A 26484-nucleotide genomic window follows, 5' to 3' on the forward strand; every position below is an offset into this window, starting at 1 on the left:
GCTGAAAGGGAAATAAATACCAACTCCCCTACAAAAAGCCAGGCTGTGACTCTAACGTCCTCACCAACTCCCTGGCTGCCTGGATTCCAATCTCACTTCCCCAAGAGAGTTTACAGGCTCAAGACCTTTGACACCAGGATGGCTGCTGCTACCTCAATTAGATGTGCTTTCCCCCCTCTTCTCTTATTCCACATCCCCAAATCCTCCCCAAATGTAGGCTACTCCTCAGCTAGGTGGCAGAAACCCCCCTTCCTCTGACATCTGTAAGAAGAGACCCCCACTCTGCCATGTGGACCGGAACTCTCTTCAAGGCTGCAGAGTTGCTGTCTATCTGCAGTCTTGTGGTCATGCTGTCTGTCTGTCCGTCTATCCAAAGCATGAATAGCTTTGGAAAAATGAACTTCTTCTCCCAAAGGCTAGCCACTTCACTGTTGATCCTTGAATCTCAGACTCCAGATCTTTCACCCACCTCCTCTGAGAACCTGCCCAGATGACCTTTAAATAAACAGAATTTTTCTCCTCCCTGCTCCTGTTGGGAGCCCCTCCATTCCCACCTCAGCCTTTGGCAACGCCAAGACCATCCGCAATGACAACTCCAGCCGCTTCGGCAAGTACATCGACATCCACTTCAACTCCAGCGGAGTGATCGAGGGCGCCAGCATCGAGCACTTCCTCCTGGAGAAGTCGAGGGTCTGCCGGCAGGTGAGACCACCCCCAGGACTTCCTCCCTGCCATCCTCCCGCCTCTGTCACCTCCCATGAGCTTCTCAGTATCGCCGCAAAGGGAACAACTGGATATCCTCAGCCTTGACTTTCTTGTCCATACAACTTGTACATAGGCATGCATGATGTGTGCATGTTTGTGTGTGGGCAGAGACACGTGTGTAGCCAGTCAGGGTTGGCTCTCTCACCTGCCACCTTATTTTGGGGTATGAGGTTGTTCATTGTATCTCGAGCTCGCTCATTCAACAAGATTGTCTGGCCAGCAAGCCCCAGAGGTTCAGTTTCTGTCACCCAGCACTGGGATTACAGGTGTATACCGCCATATTCAGCTTTTTATACGAGTAGCGGGGATTTGAACTCCTACCCTTGTGCTTGCATGGCAAGTACTTTACCAGCTGAGCCATCTCCTTGGCCCCAACATGTCTTTTTTTTTTTTTTTTTTTTTAACTTGCTATGTAGCTGCGGGTAAGTTTGAACTTCTAATCCTCTTTCATCCACGTACCTTTCCTTTTTCGTTCTTTGGTGCCTCACCTCCACTGGCTAGAGCAAATCTAAGTCAAAGTGCTTTGGGAGCTGTGGCAGGGGCCCTGGGTAATGGTACGGAAGGCCATGGACCAAGACTGGGGATACAGAGGCAGAAGGACCCCTGGGGTTTGCCACCAGCTAGCCGGTCAACTTTCCTCGTTCTAGGCCAAAAACAAACAAACAAACAAAAACCAAGGTGGACTCCCAAGAACTATATCCAAGATTGTTCTAGGGCCTTCACATTCATGCCGTACAAGCATGCCTGCACACACAAGAACACATACATAAATCAAAGTGTATACATACATATATATATGTAAATTATGTAAGTGAATTTGAGGTCCATAAGAAACGCAAACCCTGAAGGGCTTCTGTGAAGGGAGAAGTGGAGATTTCGAAGATGGGGAAAGACAGGGTGGAAAAAAGCTTACTTCACAACAACACATGATGAAGACAGTGAATTTTCACAGTGAGGATGTGGTTACGGACAGTATTTACAAACCTCCCCTCTGCCCAAGCCCATGGCCACTGGCTCTCTAGTCACAGAGTGACCATAAATGCCATGAAATGATGAGTTGCAGAGTCCTGTATGGCTTTCTGGGATAGGAAGTGAAGTCAAGATGAATCTAACGTCAGGCTAGCCTCTTGGCTCATGGTACCCAGAATCCTCTGCTTCTTGGAACATAGGTGACCTAGGGGTTCAGGCTGGTAAATGCCACAGCCACACGTGGCTGGGAGTTCCTCAAGCTGAAACTGGAGAAGTTCTGAGGGTCTTGCTCATGTGTCTCTTTCGATGCCTTTTCTCCTAGGCTGCAGAGGAGCGTAACTACCACATTTTCTACTGCATGCTGATGGGGATGAGCCTGGAGGAGAAGAAACTGCTGGGTCTGGGCATGCCCTCTGAGTACCACTACCTGACCATGGTGAGCTCCCCTGTTTCTCTTCCCAACTTGCTCCTCAGAGGCAAAGGGAGGAAAGGAAGGCCTCGCACATGTTCAAACTTCAATCTTGGCTGCTGGGCTGCCTCTCCTCTAGCTGGGCCCTGAGGTCAGTGCTAGGTCCCTTTCCTTCCTGTTGGGAAGCAATTTTATGAGCATCTTTGTGGCCTACTTCCTATTTCCCCTTTGATCCATGTACTCCTGGGACCCCAATCTAAGGTTCCAGTCCTTTCCCTCATACCCCATCTTCTTCTGAATTCCTATAGGCCTACAAGAGGCTCCCAGCACAATAGAAGATAGACGGGTATACACAGACCCTTGAACCCATCCTTGTAGGTTCACCCAGACTACAAGCTCTCAGAACATGAACCTTGCTCTTCCTGATCCCTCCTTTCCAAGACAATGAGATTTGTGCAGCTGTGGGCTTGTGTTAGTTAATGAGGGAGTGTTAGGTTCTACCCCTTGGATCGCTCTACTATATACCCTCTTTTCTCTGGTCACTCCCTCAAAGTCTTCTCCACTCCTCTCCTAGATGTGGCAGTAGTTTTCTTTTAGGTTGACCCTGTGGCCAGCTTTGACCTATCATCTACATTCAGCTAAGGAGATCTCACAGTGCACGCCTGTTGGGAGCCGCCGCGTGAATGTTTCGCCGGCAGAAACGCACGCGACCACAGGAATCCTTCCGCAGTAAACTTTATTAGTCACGCGATGAAGAGGGGAGAGAGAGGCCGCCCGGCCACCTCGTGGGCGCGGGCGGCTTCCCGAGGGCCGCGGCCCCGGGCGGGGAAACGGGGAAGGAAGAGATCGAAGGAGAGGACGGGCCCCGGAGTAGCGCTGTTTATATAAGCCCGGGGTCGCACCTGAGTGACGTGTGAATACCCTGACTGGCTGCTTACTTTTACCCCGCCTGATGACTAGGACCATTATGCTAGCGGCCTTGTGACGTGTCAATACCCTGGTTGGCTGCTCACTCTTACCGGCGTGCCTACGCAATCCTTAGCGTGCTCACGCAATCTTTAGCGTGTATACGCATCTACGCATGCACCCTGGAGGTTTAAGTTTTGAGGGCGAGATGTCAGCGCCAGCTAGTGGCATCTGAGTCTCGGCTCCCCACATCTCCCTTTTTGTTATAAATAAATAAATGAAAACTGCCTAAAAGCCTATGAGCACGGTACAAGAGGGCCCTAAGCTCGATCAAGCAAACTCCTTCTTTGGGGAGTAAGCGATCAAAAGCTTTAGATTACTCCCTTACCCCACCAGGTGCAATGGAAACAAGTCCTCTGGGTGCAGGGGCTAGGGGAGAAGATTTTTAAAAGGAGGTGACACTCATTCCCGTGCAATGGAATAAAATTCCAGGGAGTGCAAGAGCTGTCACCCTCCTGTCTAGGTACCACATCTCAGAAAGGAGGTGACACTCATTCCCGTGCAATGGAATAAAATTCCAGGGAGTGCAAGAGCTGTCACCCTCCTGTCTAGGTACCATAACCGTTTAGGCAAAGGCAACATTAACCTGGATCACTCATCGACTCAGTGCAATGGGTGAAACCCCTGAGGTGCATCGACTGAGTGTCACAGTCTGTTTTAATTTTTTAACATGGATAACCAAATTTTTGGGAGACGATCCTTGTTCCAAGGGTGCTAGTGCTTGCGCGATTGCGACCTAGTCACGTTTGTTTTGGGTATAGAGTTTGCAGAACAACCAGAGTAAAAAACACTAAGCCACGACACAATGCTACACCAAACATTCCGACCCCCACCCAATCTGAAGTAAGAAAAGGCAGAAGAAACCCAGGGTAAAGCCAGTCTGTGGGCAATGAATCCACTCGAGTAGAATTAGTGGTCCTCCTCGCTGTCCTTGATTCTTTCAGCAGTAGCAGGTGTGTCTGTTGGAAGATCATCTTCAGCTGTCACGAGCTTTCGCGTGAGGCGCTCCGGTACCCAGAATGGATTGTTTTCTTCCTGTGGAAAAACACAGACAGCTCCCCTGGATCTTATTAAAATAGGATCCGGGCCTTTCCACTGTCCAGTTAAGACATCCTTCCATATAATCATCTCCTTGGGCCTGTTAGGCCCTGAACAGTGGCGATCAGCAGCCGAATGGCCTTGACTGTCCAAATTTAAAAAATTGAGAGTGAAGAGTGCCAGTGAAACCGTCACTCGTGGCACTGAGGGCAGAGCCTCCTGGACTCCTCCCCTTTGTTTTATTAAATAGGATTTTAGGGTGCGGTGAGCACGTTCAATGATGCCCTGGCTTTGGGGGTTGTAGGGGAGCCCTGTGAGATGGGTTATTTCCATCTGATGACAAAACTGTTTAAATTTTTGAGAAGTATAGGCTGGCCCATTGTCAGTTTTTAGAATTTTGGGCTTTCCCCAGGCACTCCGTGCCTCCAGGCAATGTTGAATAACATGGGCTGCCTTTTCTCCAGTCAGGGGAGAAGCAAACATAACTCCAGAGCAAGTATCAACAGAAACATGCAAGTATTGAAGTTTACCAAAAAATGAAATGTGGGTGACATCCATCTGCCACACTTGTAGTGGACAGATTCCTCTGGGATTAATCCCAACATGAGGCACAGTTAAGAATTGACAGCAATTTTGACATTGGGTAACAATATCTCTAGCTTTCTTTCTAGTTATGTTAAATCGATTACGCAATGTCTCAGCTGTAACATGAAATCTTTTATGAAACTCCTTAGCCAATTCTAAATTTAAAAGGAGGGCAAATGCAATCATCTTTGTGGCTCGATCTGCCAGGTCGTTTTCACGGGACATGGGCCCCGGTAGACCGGAATGAGCCCTGATGTGTGTAATAAAAACAGGGTATCTTCTGGTAATTAAGGCAAACTGAATCTTTTGAAAAATTTTTGCAAGCTTGCTAGACGCTTTAATTAATCCAGCAGCCTCTAAGATTTTGGTTGCATTTACCACATAACTAGAATCAGAAACAATATTTAAGGGACCTGGAAATTTTTTCAAAACTTCTAACACCACTAAACATTCCACAATTTGAGGCGAGGTCTCATGATATTGCTTAGAAATAACTTTATTATTAACCACATAAGCTCCTATTCCTGTTTTTGACCCATCTGTATAGACTACCAGTCCATCCCGAAGTGGCTTTTGGGACGTTACATGCGGGAAGACTACCTCCTGAGTTAAGGCAAATTGCAAAATAGGATGTTTTGGATAATGATTATCAATTGAACCACTAAAAGAGGTAACCAGCACCGCCCAAATATCAGAGGTAGCAGTTAATACCTGAACTTGGTGAGCCGTATAAGGCACTATTAAAGACTTTGGCTCCCTCCCAAAGTATGTAATGGCTGTTTTTAACCCACGAAGTGCGAGTTGAGCGACTGCATCCGGATACCATTTAATAATTTTTGTAGGAGAGGCATTGGGATGAACCCACACTAAGGACCCACCTTGCCATAATACAGCAGTTGGCAAATGTTTAGTTTTAATGACACACAGGTCAAAGGCCTTAGTTTTATCTACACGTTTTAATTGGGCATCCTGTAAAGCATTTTCTACCACTCGCAGAGCGTGGCTTGCAGCCGGTGTTAAGGCTCTGGGTGAAGAAATATGAACATCCCCTTCTAAAATATCAAATAGGGGCTTTAATTCAGCAGAAGGAATCTTTAAATAAAATTGAACAGTACCTGAACAGAATGGTGGCAAACTCATAGCTTTACCCTCTTTATCTCCGGACCAGTATGGTGGCTGGCCACGTGTAACTGAACTCAGCTGGAAACCCTAAACTTAGCTGGAAACCCTAAACAAACATGGCAGCCAAACTACAGCTTTACGTGTCTTTAATTGCTGAACCATTATGGCGGCAGGCCATGTGTTAGCATTAGCAGGCTGCGACTGACAACACCAAGTACAGCCACTAGGTGTTGCTGATACAGTAAACACTGTGGAGCATCTATAATCCCCCACAACCAAAATTTTTTTAATGATTAAACAAGCTTTAAAATTAACTGCTTAACAGAACAATTTTAAACTGTAAAAATTATTTTAGCCATATCAAACCTATTAGCTAGAATTTTTTTTTTCTTAAAAGAGCATAAAAACATTTTGTAATGAACAATCACCAGTCTTTTAAATGAATTATATGGAGAGCACATGGGAGGCAGGGGCCTCCTAGCCTGAATCAAAGATGGCGCCGGCCACGTGGGGACCGCTGACATACCCAAGGTCCCGCCCATTTTTCCCAAAGCCAAGATGGCTGCGCCCAGTTGCCAGCCACGTGGAAGCCTCTGATGAAAGCCAAGATGGCTGCGCCCAGGCATTTAGCGGGAATTTTAATCTTATTGGATAAAGAGGCCTTTTAATTGGGTTTTTTCTTTTACCTCTTATTACCAGGGCGTCCTTTCCCTGACCTCTCTCTTCCGTGGCTTTAACGTCCACAGAAGGGCCTTTTTTCTTAGAGACGTCCCTATCTCTATCCATTGGGACCCTTAACCTCATCTCACGTCCTGATTCTGGCATGTTGTCTTGCAACCCCCCTATCCTTAATCTCCTGCTACTCCTCTTTCTCCCGAGGCAGTCCTTGAATTTGCACGAGACCAAAAAAAGGAAAGCTATGGCGGCTATCACAGCAGAGAAGGCCATAAGGGCTTCCGCTAGCCGAAATGAGAAACGGGATAAGTCGAGATCGAACATGTCTTTCAGGACAAACCTTAATGTTGCGGTTCTGAATTCCTCCCCACTAAAGGGGGCCCTCCTTACCCAGCAATGTTCCCGGGTTTCGGCACCAGATGTTGGGAGCCGCCGCGTGAATGTTTCGCCGGCAGAAACGCACGCGACCACAGGAATCCTTCCGCAGTAAACTTTATTAGTCACGCGATGAAGAGGGGAGAGAGAGGCCGCCCGGCCACCTCGTGGGCGCGGGCGGCTTCCCGAGGGCCGCGGCCCCGGGCGGGGAAACGGGGAAGGAAGAGATCGAAGGAGAGGACGGGCCCCGGAGTAGCGCTGTTTATATAAGCCCGGGGTCGCACCTGAGTGACGTGTGAATACCCTGACTGGCTGCTTACTTTTACCCCGCCTGATGACTAGGACCATTATGCTAGCGGCCTTGTGACGTGTCAATACCCTGGTTGGCTGCTCACTCTTACCGGCGTGCCTACGCAATCCTTAGCGTGCTCACGCAATCTTTAGCGTGTATACGCATCTACGCATGCACCCTGGAGGTTTAAGTTTTGAGGGCGAGATGTCAGCGCCAGCTAGTGGCATCTGAGTCTCGGCTCCCCACACACGCCCCCCTGATAGACATGAGTCGCTACTAGTTCAAGATCTTTGGCATGGCTTCATACTCCTCCAAAATCTGACCCTCCTTGCAGCAGCCCTTGTACCCCACCCCCAGACTCTGTCCCACCACCCTCTGCCCTGTGAAGGCCCAGCTCAAACGCTTTCTGCAGGGAACCTCTCTACCTCCCAGAAGGGCTGGTTTGGTCTCTTTGGTCTTAGCACGGGTAATAGCTAAAGGCCATTGGCCACTTACCTGCCCCTCTTACATATACAGTAGCTGTGAAGACTTGCAGGTCATAGGAGCACAGGTCTTGCTATGTAGCCAGCCTTGAGAAGTGCTTCCTGTGGGAATGAGCCCACAGCATTCCCTATAGACAGGCCAGGCATGCTCAAGACAGACGGATGACAAATAGAGTTCCAGAGAAGGGACTCACTCATGGTCACCCAGTGCTGCTGTGGCAAAACCAAGGTGTGCTTTAGCTGTGGTGCCACCAGAGCTGCCAGGGTCAGAGTATGGGTCCAGGCAGCTCTAACAAGGCTCATCCACCTGTCCTCAATGAGCTAATCAAACAAATGATCATGGGCAAAGCAGAGAAAGGAGATTTATTCTGGGAAGAGGCACAATGAAGTCAGGTGTCTTTCAGGCCAGTCTGTGCAGACAACACGGGTTTAAATGGAAGGCAAGAGCTACACAAAGCTAAGCAGCCTTGTCTCAGCTTCAGTCCTCCGAAGAGGTAGTCTGAGAGATAGTCTCTCCTTCTGGCTGGCACTAGGCCTGTCCTTCTCCCGGGAGGAAATTCCTGGGGAAATTCCAGTTTCTTAGGCTCCATTGTTTCAAAGCCAAATGAAGGAGAACAAGTGTCTTCCTAGAATATCTCCATGTGGCTTTGCCTCTGAAAACACCTTGATTTGATTGCTTGGCTTGGGCACATGACTGTTGCCCTGCAGAGTTCACCCAGAGCTTATATGTTGACTTTTCAGGGACCTTTGTTGTAGTAAATAAATAAATAAGTAAGCTGTTGGGCTAGATATTATTTACTATTAGTCGTATGATTATCATGGCAGTATTATCTAACCTGCTATCACAAATGATGAGATGCAGGCACCTGTTAGATTTTATAATTGCCGTATTTACCTTGGGCTGGGCAGATGTTCTTACTACGATGTCTACATAAGCTCACCATCCATCTCCCAGCCCCCATCCAAGGCCATCCTCCTTAACCAGCCTATCTTCTGTCCATAATCTTATAAATACTTGCTTTTATTCTTCATCTGGGCCTTTTCACATCATTATTGGAGTCCTTCTTCCTGGCCCTATGTGGTTTCTTTTCCAGGCTCACCCATCGTGTCTCCTTCCTTCTTCCTCTCTTCCTCTCTGTCTGTCCTCGTGATTCTCTCTTGAACCCAAAGGCCTGGGAACCTTTGCCACCTACCCCATTCTGCCTTGTCCAGGTATAGGCCACTTAATGAACCAGTCAGGTATACTGTTTTAAGCAGGTTTACACAAACAAGGATGGGCGTATTTGGTGGGCAGTAACTAAATCCTGAGGGCCAGTCATTAGCATTAGACCAACCTCCGACAGACCTTTAACTAAGTTTCTGAGACACCTTGGCCTTGCTGGCTCCTGGATGGAGGAGGTGAGACCTGGGGTGGCTCTGTCAGCTGAAATGTCCTGTTCTGGCAGGGAAACTGCACATCCTACGAGGGGCTCAGTGATGCCAAGGACTACGCACACGTTCGCTCGGCCATGAAGATCCTCCATTTCTCAGACTCCGAGAACTGGGATATCAGCAAGCTGCTGGCAGCTATCCTCCACCTGGGGAACGTGGGGTTTATGGGTAATTTTGTTTTTGTCTTGATAACATCTCTGGGGAGGAAGAGTAGAGGAACAAGGACAGCAGGGGAAAGAAGTCCCTGGGTCTTTAAACCAGAAAGATCATGTGACTCAACCCAGTTTTGGAAAAATACATCCTAAAAATGTGGCTATGATTTAGCAATCCTCCCAGGTTTGAGGAAAAAACACGAAGGCACAGAGCAACTACAGGTAAAGAATCAGGGTATGGGCTGAGGAGGTAGCTATGAGTAAGGTGCCTGCCAGGCAATCATAAGGACCTGAGTTTGCATCCCCAGGACCTGTGTAAAAAGCCTGGCATGGTGGCACTTGCCTGCAATCTCAGTGGTAGGGAAACAGCGACAGGAAGACCCCAGACCTCACTGACAGGACAGTGTACTAGCTGAAAAAGTGAGCTCCAGGACAGAAAGAGTCTGTCTCAAAAAGAAGAAGAAGATGAGGAAGAAGAAGAGGAAGAGGAGGAGGAGGAGAAAAAAGAATGGTTAAGGAAGTCCTCCAACATATATATCCACACATACACAAAAGATTTTTTTTTTTAAGAATCAAGTCAATCATTCCAATCATTCCATCATCAACTGGGATCCCAGAAGTTTACCCACGTATATGGACAGGGTGAACCAAAGTACACTAACTCACCTTTGAACCTACAAAACCAGTTTGTAAGAAATCACAATGCTGTGAGGATTAAAGGGCCCTGATCGGAGGCATCTTGAGACACTTGACCATTACTGACAATCCTCTCTGGAGGAAACTACTGATAAACACCTACATCAGTCGTAATTCTTTCCAATAGTTTTAAAAACACAAATCCAGCATGTAACCAGAAACAAATAGAAATAATATATTTTTTTTTAAAAAGGTGACCATAGCATGAGGAAGTAGACAGGATCGTGGGAAGATGGCTGGGCTCAGAGCACAGATAAAGAGATCATGCTAACACAGAACTTAGACAAAGTAAAACTCAGGACCTGGGGGCTGGAGAGATGGCTCAGTCAGTAAAATGTTTGCTGCACAAGTTTGAGAAACTGGATTTGGATCTCTGATACCCCCATTCAAGGCCAGGTACAGCAGTGTGTACCTTAATCCCAGTGCTGGGGAGGCAGAGACAGGGGAATCCCTCAGACTGCCTCACTAGCCAGTCAGTCTAGCTATATTGAGTGAGCTCTAGCTTTAGTGAGAGACCCTGTCTCAAAAAAAGTAAGGTGGAGTTTGCTTGTGTTTGTAACTCTAGGGGGATGGTGTGGCCGTCACACGCAGGAGCCTAGAGCTCTTAGTGAAAGATATCTAACACTGATGTCTGGCTCTCACACTTACATGCATGCATGTGCAAAAGCACCCATATCTACACATTAATGCATTACACTACATGTATTAATATATGTGCACATACATGTACATTACACACATGCACATAAACACAAAATACAAGGTGGAGGGTAATCAGGGAAGCCACCTGTCGACCTCTGGCCACACACTTGTGGAAACATAGGGACACGTACACACACACCTCCTAAGTGCCATAGGGACATAACGTAGGCAATAAAAAGATAATGGAAAAGCAAATAAGTGGTTCTCATAGAACCTAGGATGTCTAAGTGCACACACATGTTTGTGTGTGTGATGCTTGGGATCGAACCCAGACTCTTATGTACACGTAGGCAAGCACTCTACCACTGTGGTACACCCTCAGCTCTCACAGCGTTTAAAGCTAAGATAAAAACACCCCCGGTCCCCTTTAGGCAACTGTCCCGAGGTGGGCAGCGACTGGACGAGGAGGAAGTGGAGGCAGAGATATACTCAAGAGACGGCTGCTTGCAGCGGATGCTCCGCTGACACATCTGACTGCACAAACACAATGTCTGTGCTACGAAAGACAGCGTGGTGAAGCAAAGGAAGCTGGCCGCCTGTCTCACCTCCTATCAGACCCCAGTCAGGCTCACCGTGCCAGGGTCTGCTCAGTATCTGAACACAGCCTCCCATCCCCTACTAAGCCCGGTGACCTGCCACAGGGGACCAGGGCCTGTTCCATCAATTCAGCTACGTTGATAACGGCTGGTGATCAGTGGGGACAGTCGCTCTGCCGGGAGAAGGTCCCTGGAGTGGTGTACTTGGCTGAGCAGTGCTCTCCCTAAGGTGTAAACACAGTGCTGCAAAGAGCTCCAGCCTTCCGGGACCCTCTATCCATCGCCTCAGATTTCTCTCTCAAGACCTCTGCTTCTCTCCCCAGCTGCAGTCTTTGAGAACCTGGATTCCTCTGATGTGATGGAGACGCTGGCCTTCCCCTTCGCAGCGAAGTTGCTAGAGGTATTGGATCGTTATCTCTGCTGGTTCAGATTTTTGTGAGAGGCCTTGGGGGCTTAGGCTGACAGAGCCCAAAACCTGGTTCTCATAGCCCTGTCCAGTTCCCCATGTGTGTCTCCCAGGCTCTGAGCCCAGCTGTATACTGTGGACGCCTGAAGGTAGGGACCAAGGTGGGGGAGGGGGCAGGTTAAGCTGAAACAATTGAAGTGACGGGTGTAACTTTAGTGCCTTCTTCCTCTCTGTACCCTCTCCTGCCTTTCAGTGGCTCTATTCTCAGAACCTTCTCTTTTAACCCATACACTCCCTATTGCCTTTTCTTGGGCCCCAAACCCCATATACGTTAGAATATCCGCTTTGTATTAGCCCACACGAGCTGTGACTTTTCTGGTCCAAATTAGTTTGCGGCTCAGCCTTGAAGGTCTCGGAAAACAAAAGAAACCCTCACAAAACCAGTCATGTCCTAAAGTCACACTCCCAAACATCACTGACACGTACACTTCAGGATCATGTGTCCAACACAGAAACTCAACGACACACATTCGAACTATAGCAGGTGCTCCAAAACTTTGGCTCAAGCCCGGTTTATCTCCTCTGCATGGTGGGGAGGTCCCATTCCCTTCCAACCTTCTCATGCTCCTTTTGGTTTTCAGCCTCTAGTTGGGGGGCGGGGGTATGTATGATTTCAGTTGGGGTATAACAAGATTTGGCCTCAGAGTGCTCCCTGCACCAGCCTGCTTCTCAAGCCCAGGAAAGCAGCACGTTCAGGTTCATAAACATTGTACAAGACACCCATGATACCAACACTGTGACCCTCATGAGCCTGGGTTTGGTCAAGGGTGTTTCCCACCATCAGGAGGTCTTTGGTCACAAGAGGGAATAGGAAACAGGCATGAGGCCCAAGCCTGGCTTTGCTGCACAGGTGCGATACAGTCACACTCTCTTCCCAGGTGCAGCACCAGGCTCTCCGGGACTGTTTGATCAAACACACAATCCCCATCCGTGGAGAGTACGTGTCCAGGCCCTTGAACATTGCACAGGCTGCTGACCGGAGGGATGCCTTTGTCAAGGTATGAAGCCACAGAGCAGGGCAGAACAGAGAGGGATGGGTGAAGCTTTGGGGGTAGCATCCCTTGGGTAGTCAGTTTCACTGATCTGCATGCAGCCTCTCTGGGTGAACTTAGAAAGGTCATGGCTTCTTCCTCTGCCTCAGAGACCAAAGCTTCACCCTGCCTCTCTCTAGGGCATCTATGGGCAGCTCTTCCTGTGGATTGTCAAGAAGATCAATGCTGCAATCTTCACCCCACCATCCCAGGATCCCCAAAATGTGCGGAGGGCTATTGGTCTTCTGGACATATTTGGCTTTGAAAACTTCCAGAACAATAGGTATGAAGACCCCAACCTACATTATTCCTGAAAATAACAGATGAAAGGCTACAGAGATGGCTCTGCCAGTACAGTGCTTATCAGGCAACCTTGAGTGTTCTTTCTCGGGGCTCATGGGAAAAGATGAGCGTAGTGGCACATCCTGTGATGCCAGGGCTGGGGAGGTAAAGACAGGAGGGTGTCTGTGATCCACTGGCTAGCCCAGCTAGCTGAACTGGTAAAGAGACCCAGTATCAAAAAGCAAAGCTGGGTCAAGGACCAATATCTGAGGTTGATTCCACACTCATGCACACATGCACAAGTGCACCTGTGCATCACACACACACACACACACACACACACACACACACACACGAGTGCTGGTTCTGACCAAGCTCAAGAGTGCCTGTTCCCCTTCCTTCACTCTGCCCTGGCCAGTGGGCTAGGAGCAAGGAATTCATGTTCCCCACTCACAGTGCTGGGGTGTCTGCAAGCAAGCCTGAGCCTTCTGCAAATACAACCCGAGTGAGTCTTAACATCTCAGTGCCCAAAGAAGTCTAGGTAACTAAAACCCACCCTCAGGAGGCAGGCTTACTTCCTGCCATTCCTCACCCCCTTTAACCGCTGACCCTCCTCCTGACCTAGGGTGTCTTACCACACAGGGTCAGGCTGACAACAGAAATCAATAGTGTTGACTCATCTAGGGGCTTTTGGGGACCACTTCTGGCCCTTGAGTTTAGAAGTAAGGTCAGGCAGGACATCTCAGCTCCAGTGTCCCTGAGCTACTGGAAGTAGGTCTAGGCATTACTACCAGACACCTGTGATAAAGGCAGGGGGAGGAGACAGGGTGGGCAGGGGCCAAATATGGGCAGGTGATACCCAGGACAGAGTCAAAGGCAACAGGCGGCCAGTGAGGAAGTGAAGGAGGCGGTGCTCTTCCAGAGCTGTTAGAGTCAGAGCCTGGACCCTGAGAGTCCCCTGGAGTCAAAGCAAAAGGGAGTACACGCTTCGAGGTGGACCTGTGGATGAGGTTCTGCATGAACCTAGCATATGCCTGGGGCAAAGAGGCCTCGTGACTCCGGGGCTCCCTGCTGGAGCTGCAGTGGTACACAGCGCCAGATCCTGCTCTACCCTGAGATGATGGTGGTGTTGATTTCGCAGCTTTGAGCAACTCTGCATCAACTTCGCCAACGAGCACCTTCAGCAATTCTTCGTGAAACATGTGTTCACCATGGAGCAGGAGGAGTACCTGTCGGAGAACATCTCCTGGGACTACATCCACTACACCGACAACCAGCCCATCCTAGACATGCTGGCCCTCAAGCCCATGAGCATCATCTCCCTCCTCGATGAGGAGAGCCGCTTCCCACAGGCACGTGCCTTCCCCTTCCCCTGCATGCGTCCCAGAGCCCGAGTGTCCTCTCTGAGGCCAAGCAACCCCCCGGTGCTGGGCGTGGAAGGTGTGCCTGACAACTTGCCGCAGCTTCATCAGCACACCTCCCCCCCCCACCCCGCAGGAAGGCTTCCTAGACCGCTAAGGACCTGGACGGTTGTCCAGTGGGTAGAGTGGGAGAGCTGGCAAAGGGGTAGACCCTAAGCCCTTACTACCACAGTGTGAGCTAGCTGCCCACCGATGGTGAGCCGTCAATCCTCCTGAGCTCAGCTTGCTTTGCCTCCTCATGGCTCTGGGGCCTCAGCCCATAGAGCCTCTGGACTCTTCCAGGGGACAGACGTCACTATGCTGCAGAAACTGAACGGCGTCCACGCCAACAACCAGTTCTTCCTGAGACCCAAGAACATCCACGACACCAGATTTGGGATTGCGCACTTTGCGGGTGAAGTGTACTACCAGGCAGGAGGTGAGCGTGGCTCTGCGTATAACCCGCCTGGAGCCAACTCCGGACACCGTGGGAAGGAGGGAACAGAGTGAGGGAACAGAGGAGGATGAGCGCAGGCTGCCGCCAGCTCCTCTTCTCCACTTACACAGTCCAGGGTCCCAGCCAGAGAGTGGTGCCACCCGCAGTGAGCAGGTCTTTCGGCCTCGCTTAATGCAATGCAGGTAACCCCCCACAGGCCGGCCCAGAGAGGCCTGTCCGCAGGTGACTCAGATTCAAGCCGACGGAACGCTAACCACTGCACAGATCATGTGTGCTCTTGAGGACTGGTTTCTTTCACTTACTCTAAGGTTTTTGAAGTTGCTGTTTGTTACCGTGGGTGCTGGGGATCAAACCCAAGCCCTCATGCTCCCTCCTTCTTTCCCTCCCTCCTTCCTTCCTTAATTTCTTTTTTTTTTTTTTTGATACAGGGTTTTTCTGTGTAGCCTTGGCTGCCCTGGAACTAGCTTTATAGACCAGGGTAGCCTCAAAATCACAGAGATTCACCTGCCTCTGCATCCTGAATGCTGGGATTAAAGGCGCTGTGCCACCACCACATGGCTCATTTCACTTTCTTAATGGTGCCAAAGGTTTTATTTTAAAGAAGTATTGTTTATCTCTTTTCCTTTTGTTGCTTGTGTCATAGCTTAGAGTCCACTGTCAGGTCTAGTGTCGTGAAGATTTTCTGTTTCATTGCTTTTGTTTTGAGACAGGGTCTCCCTATGCAGCCTTGCCTGCCCAGGAACTTTCGATGTAGCTCAGGCTGGCCTCTAAGGCCCCTGCCTTCTGAGTGCTAGGATTACAGTCATGAGTAACTTCTCCTGGCTTTCTCCTATATATTCTTTTGTTCTTGCTTATTGTTGTTTTGTTTTACTACCTTGAACTCCTGATCCTCCTCCCTCAACTGAGCCACATCCCCAGCTACTCTCACATATATTCTTACCATGGGTTTAGATTTTAGTCTTAGATATTAGATCCATGAGTTAACTTCACACTGCAGTCATGTCATACCCAGTTTTGAAAAGACAAACGAAGGCCTAAGGTGTCAGCCTGCTGTGCTTAGAATGGGAAGGTGGCCATTGTGTCCTCGTGGTCAGAGGAGAACATGGCAGGTGGGCGTCATTCGTAGTTGCGGAAAGTCTTTAAGTAGAGACTCGAGTCTAGAGACTATGTTTGCATGCTTTTCCTTAGAGAGACAAAGGGCAGAAAGGCTGGTAAGCTTATCTAGAGGAAGCAGGATGCCAGGAGGTGGGAGAGTTCTACTGGAAAACTAGGAAGATGGTGTGGCTCCTTCACAGTCCCTGCCACATCCGGGCTTTAAGCTCTGGGAAAATAGAGGATCCCTATATTAGTCAGGGCTCTCTAGAAGAACAGAAGTAATAGAATTAACTGTTAGTAAAAGGGCATTTATTAGAAGAGTTTACAGACTGTGGCCCAGCTGGTCCAACTATGACTGTCTCCCAACACAAAAGCCAAGAATCTGGTAGTTGTTCAGTCCATGAGGCTGGATGTCTCAGTTGGTCTTTGGCCTATGTTGGAGTCCTGGAGAAGTAAATTATAATGACAGCAAAGGAAGGCCTTGGCAACAGAACTAATGAACTTGCCACAGAGAGTGAGGGCAAGCAGGCAAAAAGCAAAAGCTTCCTTCTTCCATGCCCTTTTGTATAGGCTGCTACCAGAATGTGTGGCCAAGAGAGGGTGGGTCTTCTGACCTCAAATGATCCAGATGTAGGGTGGGTCTTCTCACTTCAAATGATCCAATTAATCCAAATCCCTCACAGGCATGCCCAGCTATGTGGATTTTAGTTGATTCCAAATATAACCAAATTGACAACCAATATTAACAATCAAAGTCCTAGAACCCAAAGAGGACATTGAACCCATCTTCAATGCTCCTGAGTGTTCAAGAGTGAAATTTTGTTTTGTTTTGTTTTTTGCTTGCTTGTTTTTTCAAGTGACATGAAACTTACGAGGATACTAAGATTCGGAAAAACTTCTTTCTCCGAGCATGAGGACCTGACTTAGGATACCCAAAATACATGAAAACCAGACACATCTCACATCCATAGTCTCAGCACTGCTGTGGTGAAATGAGAAACAGAGGCAGGGGAACCTCTAGAAGCTCAAGGGCCAAGTAGCCTGGTGTGCACAGTGCTGAATAACAAAAGATCCAACCTCAAACTGGACGGAAGGGGAGTCCTCTGACCCCCACCATGGCCTGCTCACGTCCACACTCTCACACATGATTGAGGCTGGGTTTTTTAGCTCAAAGTGCTTGCCTAGCAAGCACAAAGCCCTGCTGTTTGATCCCCAGCACTACACAACTGGGGACAGGGGTACAGGCCTGTAATCCAGTCAGGAGGTGGAAGCAGGAGGATTAGACATTCAAGATCGTCCTCAGCTACAAAGCAAATCTGAAGCTAACCTGGGCTATACGAGACCTGGTCTCAAAATACATAAAGCAACAGACAAAAATGCTAAAGTGTCTTGTCTTCATCTGAGCTACCCTGTGTACCCCTAACCTCATGTGATCATGGCTCATAGGTAGCCATCTCTCCTTGTGACCTCTCATAGTCCTCTCCCAGAGGGTCTGTGTCTTGATATCTTCTTTTAATGATACTGGCCATACTGAGTCAAGACCCACCATCAGGACCTCATTTTACCTTCATTAGAGGCCCCTTTTCAGGTTGAGGTGGTAGCTCTGTTAATAAAGTGTTTTCTGTGCAAATGTGATGACTGGAGTCAATCTTCGGAAATCATATTTAAGAAAGAAAGAAAGAGAGAAAGAAAGGAAGAAAGGAAGAAAGGAAGAAAGAAAGAAAGAAAGAAAGAAAGAAAGAAAGAAAGAAAGAGATCACCGAGGAATGTTCTCTGACCTCCACATACATAGGTTATATGTGGACATGGCACTTGAACAAACATGCACAGATACATGCGCATGAAGCCTTCTTTTCAAACACAGCAGACCCATACTAGCTGTATATGTACTGGAAGCAAGGACCCTAGCAAATATATTTGGATGGGTGAAATTTAATCCCAGGACACTGGCCTTCCGATTGGAAAACCTCCAACCCTATCAGAATGCCCAAGGCCACAGAAGCCACTAAATGCATTCAATTAGACAACAGTGGAGAGTGAGGATGGGATTCGAGGGCTTAAGAGTTTAGAGGTCAGAAGTGACGTAGTGCTGGGTGCAGACTGACGTTCTGTCCAGGGTGGAAGGCAGACAGTATGCTTTAGTGGAACATTCTGGAATCTTTCTAGGCATGCTCATCTTACTTGAGGGATGGAGGAAAGGGCTGAATTGGCCTGAAAGGTAGCCTTGATGTCCCCTCAGGCTTTCTGGAGAAAAACCGAGACGTGCTGAGCACAGACATCCTCACCCTGATTCACTCCTCCAAAAACAAGTTCCTGAGGGAGATATTCAACCTGGACTCACCACAGACAAAGCTGGGGCACGGCACCATCCGCCAGGTGAAGGCAGGAAGCCAGCTCTTCAAGGTGGGCTACTTACCTGCTATCATCAATTCCAACCGCACAGGGCCGGACAGATGTAACCAGGGAGACCCTTTACTAACCAGGAGTCCCCAGCATGCAACTTGTGTTGGAGTGAAGGAGAGAAATACAGAGGGAAGGAAGAAGAGAGGGGAGTAGAAAAGGAGGGAAATAGAGAAGAGGGAAAAGGGGGGAAGAAGAGGGGAGGAGGGAGGGAGAGAAGGAAGGAAGGAGGGAGGGAGAGAAGGAAGTGAAGAAGGAAAGGAGAGGAGGAAGAAAGTGTGGGGAGGATGAGGGAGGAAGTGTGTACACTTGTCCAGGCTGGCACCCCTCACTGTGGCATGGTCCACGGAGTCTCAGGCAAGGCTCTCCTGCCCTTACACCCCCTTGCTTCCTCTTCATAGCCATCAGACTCCACCAAGCGCCCGCTCACCCTCGCAGGCCAGTTCAAGCAGTCGCTGGACCAGCTGATGAGAATCCTTACCCACTGCCAGCCCTACTTTATCCGCTGCATCAAACCCAACGAGTACAAGAAGCCATTGGTAACTGGGAGAGACTGGGGGTGTGCCAGGGTGGGGGAGGGTACTGAGAGGCTGAGTTTGACACCTAGAGTTGACATCCAAGGTGTGGCCAGCATTACAGCTGCCCCTTGTCCCCAAGTTACAGACAACTGGTGTGAGTTGGCTGCAGCTCAGTGATCAGCGGAGCTTCAGCACACTCACACCCTAGCTCCTTAGTCCATCCTTTGTCTGCTGTGTGTGTGACAGGTTCTGAGCTTCTCTGGGCCTCATTATCTTTTATCTTCCATAAAGTCAGACTTATTCTTGTCTATAGGATGTTAGAAATGAAGCTATGGTCACAAGAATGCCCATATGACCCGAAGTATCTTTGAAAGGCAAAACTTCAGCTCTGTAGAGGGGTGATCTGCAGTGACAAGCTCTGGCAAGCCAGAGCACCTAGTGGGAAGCCCGCCATGACTTTATTGTTCCAGGGTTCCATGTTACGCTCTTGTTGGTCAGACATTGGCCTCACATTCTTACACTATTGGCTCATCTGTAAGGAGCAGTGCAATTTGGCCGTTTTGGGCCAGCGTTGGCATTTGGAAAGGTGAAACTCAGGCGAATCAAAGTTACATTTGGGAACTAGAAACTTATGTGAGGGTTTACAAAATGGCATTTTCTTAGACCCGAGTGGCCTTGTCTCAGCTAACCTTTTGATAGAAGAGGCACTATGTTTCTCAGAAGGCGATGCTACAGCACATCTCCTACACAGAAGCCACACCAGCAAAGGGCACCAGCTGTTTCGAAGGCTGGAACTGAAGGTCAGACAGGCTCCTGTGGCAAGATCTGGAGGAGCTTTCTCCACATGTGGTGGGGACAAGTTAACCCTGTGATGCCCTGAACTAGCCAATCTACCTCCTCCAAAGGCACATGGGCTCCCCAAACTGGGAAATATGATCTGCAAAAACGAAATAACTAAAAACCATGTTAAGGGGAATAAAAAAGATACCTGCATATACCTGTTAGTGTATATATGCATGTGCGTATATGCGTAGGGCGTCACAGATGCACGTAAATGACAGAGTTTGATATTGTGTGTCTTCCTTTAGTGCTCTCTAACTTATGTAGCTTTTTAAAATTACTTCATTGTGTGTGTATGGATGTTTCACCTGCACGCGTGTACGCATGTACCACGTGTGTGCTTGATGCCCCCACCAAGGCCAGAAGTGGGACTGGAACTGGAGTTATGGATAGTTGTGAGCTGTAATGTGGGTTCTAGAAAGTAAACCCAGGTCCTCTGGAAGAGCAGCCGGGCTTCTTTCACTACCGAGCCGTCTCTCCAGCAGCCCCCTCCCATGGGCACATGCATGGGGAGCTCAGAAGAGACTGTCAGATCCCCGGAGCTGGAGTTACATGCCATTGTGAGCTAGCTGGACATGGATGTCAGGAATCAAACTTGGGTCTACTGGCAAGAGCATGGGTGCTCTGAATCGCTGAGCCATCTCTCTGGCCCCTTCACCGTTCTGTTGGGACAGGGAGTCTCTAGGACCCCAGAGCTTGCAGATTTAGCTAGATTAGCTGGCCAGCTGAGATCTATCTCTTCCTCTCATCACTGGGATTGCCGGCACACGCCCAGATTTGGTGGTGGTGGTGGTGTTTAATGTGTGTTCTGATGGCTCAAAACTCATTTCTTCATACTTTCCTAGAAAGTACATTACCATCTGAGCCATCTTCCTGCCCCAAAACAAAATTCCATGTGAGCTGACAAGTGGCTCAGTGGGTATGAGCACTGGCTGATCTCCAGGACCCACATGATGGAAGTAGAGAACCAGCTTCCACAAGCTGTCCTCTCACCTCCACATACGTGCTACGGCACACACGTACACAGACACACATGGTAAATAAATGTAATAGAAAATAAATCTAATAAATGAATATTATAGTAAGTAAGTGAAGTACTTTTAAAAGAGGAAGCAATTATATATAATATGGAGGGGGGGTTGTTTCATAGAAGCTAGGATAGCAGCTACTATAGACAAAAGTCTTTATTCCTCATGCTGGAATTGTTCTGTCTTCACCTGTGTCTAGCTTGTTCTCTCAGTCAAGCTCTCTCTGCAAAACTCTCTGGCAAACAGCCTTCTCTCTTCTCTGCATTGACTTTTAAGTAGCTTTCCTTTCCTCTCCACCTGAGATATGGGTGTGTCCTATTCTATCAGATCTCTGATTCACCACTTTTTCTACCACTTTCAAACATGGGTGCTTTCTTCTACAAAGCATCTTTACCCTTATTGTTTGGGATTAAATGTATGTACCACCACGCCTGGATCTAAGCTTTTCTTTACCTGAAACTTGCTTTAGACCAGAATGGCCTTGAACTCAGATCTGCTTGCCTCTGTCTCCTGGATTAAAGGTGTGTTTGTATTCCAGCCAGATCACACAGACCTAGAAGGTCTTTGGATATGATCTCTTACTAGAGCAGCCATGTTCTGAATTAAAATTTCTATGTGTGTGTTTGTGTGTTTGTGTGTGTGTGTGTGTGTGTGTGTGTGTGTGTGTGCGCGCGCGTGTGTGTAGGCCAGACAACTTCTGGTGTTACTCATAAGGCACTGTCTTAGTTAGGGTTTCTATCACTGAGATAAAATACCTTTTTTTTTTTTTTTTTTTTTTGAGACAAGGTTTCTCTGTGTAGTCCTGGCTGTCCTGGAACTCACTTGGTAGATTAGGCTGGCCTCACAGAAATCTACCTGCCTCTGCTTCCTGAGTGCTGGAATTAAAGGCATGCACCACTACCACCCAACTGAGAAAAGGGTTTATTTCAGCTTTTGGTAGGTTCTACTTCACGGTCAATCACTCAGGGAAGTCAGGGCAAGAACCTGGAGGCAGGGGCTAAAGCAGAGGTCATCAAGGACTGTGACTTATTAGCTTGTTCTTCATGGCTTGCTCAGCCTGCTTTCCCATACACCAGCCCAGGGGTGGCACCACCCACACTGGACCCTCCCACATTAATCACTAATTAAAAGAATGCACCACAGGCCAGTCTGGTGGAGGCATTTCCTCAACTCGGGTTCCCTCTCCACAAATGGCTCTAGCTTATGTCAAGCTGACACAAAACTAAACCAGCACTGGCATCATCCACCTTATTTGTGAGACAGGGTCTCTTCATGGCTAGGCTAGCTGGCTAGTGAGCCCCAGAGAGTCATCTGCCACTAGCTCTCCAGAACTGGGATTACAGATGCGTAACACCATGCCCTGCTTTTTTTTTTTTTTTTTTTTTCCCACACGGGTTCTGGATCTCAAACTCAGGTCTTCATGTTTGCACCTTACCAGCTAAGTTACCCTCCCAACCTGCAAATGTTTCCTATTCCTGGTACTGTACATGTCTTGAAATTGATGGAAACATAGTGTTCTTAAGGGTTCCAGAATCTCTCTCTCTCTCTCTCTCTCTCTCTCTCTCACACACACACACACACACACACACACACACACACACACACACACCTCATTATACCCAAGGCTGGCCTTTTAACCCTCCTGCTTCTGCCTCCCAGGTGTTATTATGTGTATGGACCACCCCAGCTTACCTGGATTCCAGTTTCTGTATTATTGTGTTTTATGTCCTTGGAGACCCTTTCAGCCACTCCTGCTGCTGTCTTCAAAAATTCATTTGAAATCTGGGTTCCGTATTACATGCTTGTAATCCCAGCACATAAGCGATAGAGGCAGATTGTCATGCTTGGCTATATATCAAATTCTGGGCACACATCTAATAAAAACAGTCATTTCTGTTCAATTGAGCATTTGTTACATTGTTCTGGTCTTTGGGGGATAGCTGGGTGGGTCCCTAGGCAAGCTGAGCCCCACCGGCAGCAGCGACAGTGAATGTCTTTGAAGGGTTGGATCCTTGGCTCCTCAGCCCCGTTTTTCTACCCACAGCTGTTTGACCGAGAGTTGTGCATTCAGCAGCTGCGTTACTCCGGCATGATGGAGACCGTGCACATCCGCAAGTCAGGTTTCCCCATCCGATACACGTTTGAGGAGTTCTCACAGAGGTTCCACATGCTGCTGCCCAGCCCTGACAGCGTGCAGGTGCGTGTCTAGAAGTTGCGCCTCCCATGGAGTCTTCTCCGCCTTCCCGATTTCTGAAACCCTCCCTGGATACCTAGCCACAGCATGCTCTCGCTCTGCCCTTCCTTTCGCCTGCCTACTCTGTCTTTGTGCTGTATAGGCACAGTGCCTGACTCTGGTTGATACTGGTGGCCGTGGGTCTCTTTTTAGATGTCTGTGGGGTTACTTTGCTCTCCTGGGACCACCGTGTCCAGGATCTGGCATGTGGCTCGGAAGCTCTGTGGGATGGGGTGTTCTGAGCTCCTGCAGCCATCCTAAAGTTTGGATTGGTTTAGGGCTAAGTGTCCCCAATCTACATGGAGGCTCCAGGCCCACCAAGTACCCTGGGTGCCCCTCATCCACTTAACCTGGAGTGTAGGCAAGTGCCTGGGCGTAGTCAGACAGCCGCTGTTGGGAGGCCCGTATGCAAGGGCACTCCTGCTTGGATAGCCCTGGAGGAGGCCCCATCCCTTCTCCAGAGTTTCGGTCACTCCTGGTTCTCCCAACAGTTTCAAGACAAGCACCGCCAGATGGCCTTGCGTATTGCTGACCTGTGCCTGGGGACAGACAAAGACTGGAAAGTGGGAAGGACCAAAATCTTCCTGAAGGTGAGATCCTGGAGAGCAGTGGCTGCCTCTGGCCTCCTGAGAACTGCAGGAAGGGGAAGGAAAGAGCTCTACCCATGACTGCTCCCGTCCACAGCTGGGCTGTGGGTTCCTCTAGCCATCCATTCATGTGCTGGTTTGCCCCTTCCTGGGGATCTGGGATCCAGGAAGGATGTAGTAGGGACGGGGTAGCAGAGGGAATATGGAGTAGCCATGAGAAGATACGCAAAGCAGCACAGGTGAGGCTGGTGTTGGGGAAGGAACGGGAAGAGAAGGTTAGACCCTGCATTCCTGGTTCTTTGAGGCCACACCTAAGGTATGGTCCAGTTCTCTGTCCCCAAGCTCACCAGGGCACATGAGAGACTCAGTCCTTCTGATGCTAGATAGAGGAAGGAGGGAGGAAAGAAGGAGGAGGGAAGAAGGACGGGAGAACAATTGAGCCCCCAACTTCTTCTTCCCACCAGCCAAGGTACCAATGCTCTCTGTCCTGCAAAGATAAACCCTCCCTTCTTGGAGCCATGATGACAGACTTGTGCTTCATGTCTCAGGCCTCAGGAAAGAAACTAGGAAGAGTAAGAGGCAAGACAGACACACGCATGAGTAAAGAAAATCTCATGTCAGCTCCCGTGAACTCTGCTCATGGGTTTGGGGGACTATTTTTTTTACCCAGAAATAAGCTCCAGTGTGTTGTATAGTCATAATGCAAATGTTGTGTGACTTTGGGAAACAAAGACTGTCAGGTTGAAAGAGCAAAAGACAAAGCCAGAATGAGTTTGGCATTAGGGTGAGGTGGATTGCAGCTTCGTTGGGAACCACAGCAGGGTTCCTTCTTTGCTAATCCTCGTAGGAGAGTCTGGGACAAACTGGCTGTTGAAGACCAGGACCTGCTGCCAAGCAAGAGTAGTGGGAGGGGAGGGAGGGATAGCAACACTGTGATGTCACCCATCCTCAGGATCATCAGGACACAATGCTGGAGATCCAGAGGAGCCAGGCCCTGGACGGAGCAGCTCTTTGTATCCAGAGAGTCCTCCGGGGACACAAATACAGGTACCTGTCGCCATAAGCCATCTTAAAGTTTGGATTAGTCTGAGGCTAAATGCCCCACAACTATTTGGGGACCCGCATGCTCACCAAGTCCCCTGTGTGCACCTCACCCACTTAATCTGGAGTGCAGGCTAGATGCAGTCAGCGAGCACACCATGTCCACCAGGCAGGCCTGGGAGAGGACAGAGGGACAAGAGCTCCTCAGTGGGGTCACTCAGCTGACGCTGATAATTCTAATGCAGAGAAGAGGGAAGTCCCCCATGGATACCAACCTGCCCTGGCACATTAAAGTTGCTGCAGGACTACCCTCATCCTCTCCCACTGACCCAGACAAGGCAGCCTTGGAGTCACGCGAGGCTCCTGTCCACAAGCACAACAGGGTAACATTAATGGTGTCAGGGATTGGTTCTCCCCCATGGAACGGGTCTCAAGTAGGTCCAGTTTTCTCTTGGCCACTCCCTCAATCTTTGCTCCATCTTTGTCCCTGCACATCTTGCAGGCAGGACAAATTTGGGGCCGAAGGGTTTTTTTGTTGTTGTTGTTCTTTTTTTTTTTTTTTTTTTTTGCGGGGGGCAGGGGTTGGTGTCCTTCTCGCTCCACTGGAAGTCCTGCCTGGCTACAGGAGGTGGCCACTTCAGGCTCCATATTCCCCGCTGCTAGAAGTCTCAGCTAGAGTGACCGCCCCACCCCACCCACAGACTTCCTGGGGCCTCTTCTACCCCAGGTCTCTAGCAAGTCCCAGAAATGCCCCTACCTCTGATTTCCATTTCTCACCCAGCCCTCTCTCCTCTGCTCTCCCTACTGCTAATCCCTACCCCTGAACCCCTCCCCATCCCCTCTCCTACCCAGTTCCCTCCCTTTCTTCACCTCCAATACCTGTTTTTTTATATCAACCTCAGGCCTCCACATATATGTGCAAACAAGCACAGAGACATATATACCTACACACATGCAAACACGCATGCACATGTTCAACACATACACATGAAAACGAAAAAAAACAAGAAATGAAAAGGTGGCAATTGGTTCTGTTTCTTCAAAGATCTTGGTAGAATGTAAAGGGATGAGAAGGGATTTCTTGATTGTTTTTTTTTTTTTTTAACTGGATTATCATCCTTCAAAAATGTGAGGAGTTTTTGTTTTACCTTATCTTCGTTAATTGTCTGGGGAGTTTTGTTTGTGAGGCTGAGGACTGAACTGGAAACTTTGTACTAGACAGATGCTCTACCACTGAGCTACATCCTTAGCCCAGAGATTTGGGTGTTTCTTGTTTGTTTGTTTGTTTGTTTGTTTTGGAAACAGGTTTTCTCTCTGTAACCTTGGCTGTCCTGGACTCTTTTTGTAGACCAGGCTGGCCTCAAACTCACAGTGATCTGTCTGCCTCTGCTCTCAGAGTGCTGGGATTACAGGCAGGTACCACCACGCCTGGCTGAGATTTGGGTCTCTGGACTCTACCCTGCATGTACATCCTTTGGTCTGCAAAGGCTTCTGAACATATGTTGTCCAGATTCCTCCCTCCCTCATATTTTATTTCCTGTTTTTGTGTCCAAATCATTGGCTCTTAAACACGGTTTGAGGTCTAGGAGAAGAGTTATTGAATGCCTCTAATTTGCATTTCCCCTCTAGGAAGGAGTTTCTGAGGCAGAGACAGGCAGCTGTGACCCTCCAGGCGGTGTGGCGAGGCCATTGCCAAAGAAAGAATTTCAAGCTGGTGAGAGATAGAGCTTGGGAAGATGGGCTTTCAGGGGCCTCGGAAAACTGACTCATGAAAGACACATCATTCACGATTGTTTCTCTGAATCAGAGCTGCCAGGCGGGAAGAGTTCCACTGCTAATGGATATAGAAGGCAGATTTTAAATGACCAGACAGCAGCCCTCCACTCACTCTTTCCTTAGCCTCACCTCCAG

General features: G+C 48.8%; 1 protein-coding gene across 1 annotated transcript in view; it reads left to right on the forward strand.

Annotated features, from left to right (window-relative positions):
* Positions 1 to 26484, forward strand: part of Myo7b (myosin VIIB) — a 78783-nt gene that overhangs the window by 28456 nt on the left and 23843 nt on the right. The window contains exons 7-20 of the mRNA XM_021643396.2: positions 560 to 702; positions 2057 to 2170; positions 9124 to 9277; positions 11519 to 11595; positions 12540 to 12659; positions 12833 to 12975; positions 14116 to 14326; positions 14678 to 14813; positions 18166 to 18329; positions 18728 to 18865; positions 22757 to 22909; positions 23437 to 23535; positions 24485 to 24579; positions 26203 to 26287. Of these exons, the coding sequence (XP_021499071.2) occupies positions 560 to 702; positions 2057 to 2170; positions 9124 to 9277; positions 11519 to 11595; positions 12540 to 12659; positions 12833 to 12975; positions 14116 to 14326; positions 14678 to 14813; positions 18166 to 18329; positions 18728 to 18865; positions 22757 to 22909; positions 23437 to 23535; positions 24485 to 24579; positions 26203 to 26287 (1832 nt within the window). The remainder of the gene's footprint in view (positions 1 to 559; positions 703 to 2056; positions 2171 to 9123; positions 9278 to 11518; positions 11596 to 12539; positions 12660 to 12832; positions 12976 to 14115; positions 14327 to 14677; positions 14814 to 18165; positions 18330 to 18727; positions 18866 to 22756; positions 22910 to 23436; positions 23536 to 24484; positions 24580 to 26202; positions 26288 to 26484) is intronic.

The sequence above is a fragment of the Meriones unguiculatus genome, chromosome 2 (assembly GCF_030254825.1).
Source record: "Meriones unguiculatus strain TT.TT164.6M chromosome 2, Bangor_MerUng_6.1, whole genome shotgun sequence".
NCBI classification, from domain to species: Eukaryota; Metazoa; Chordata; class Mammalia; order Rodentia; family Muridae; genus Meriones; species Meriones unguiculatus.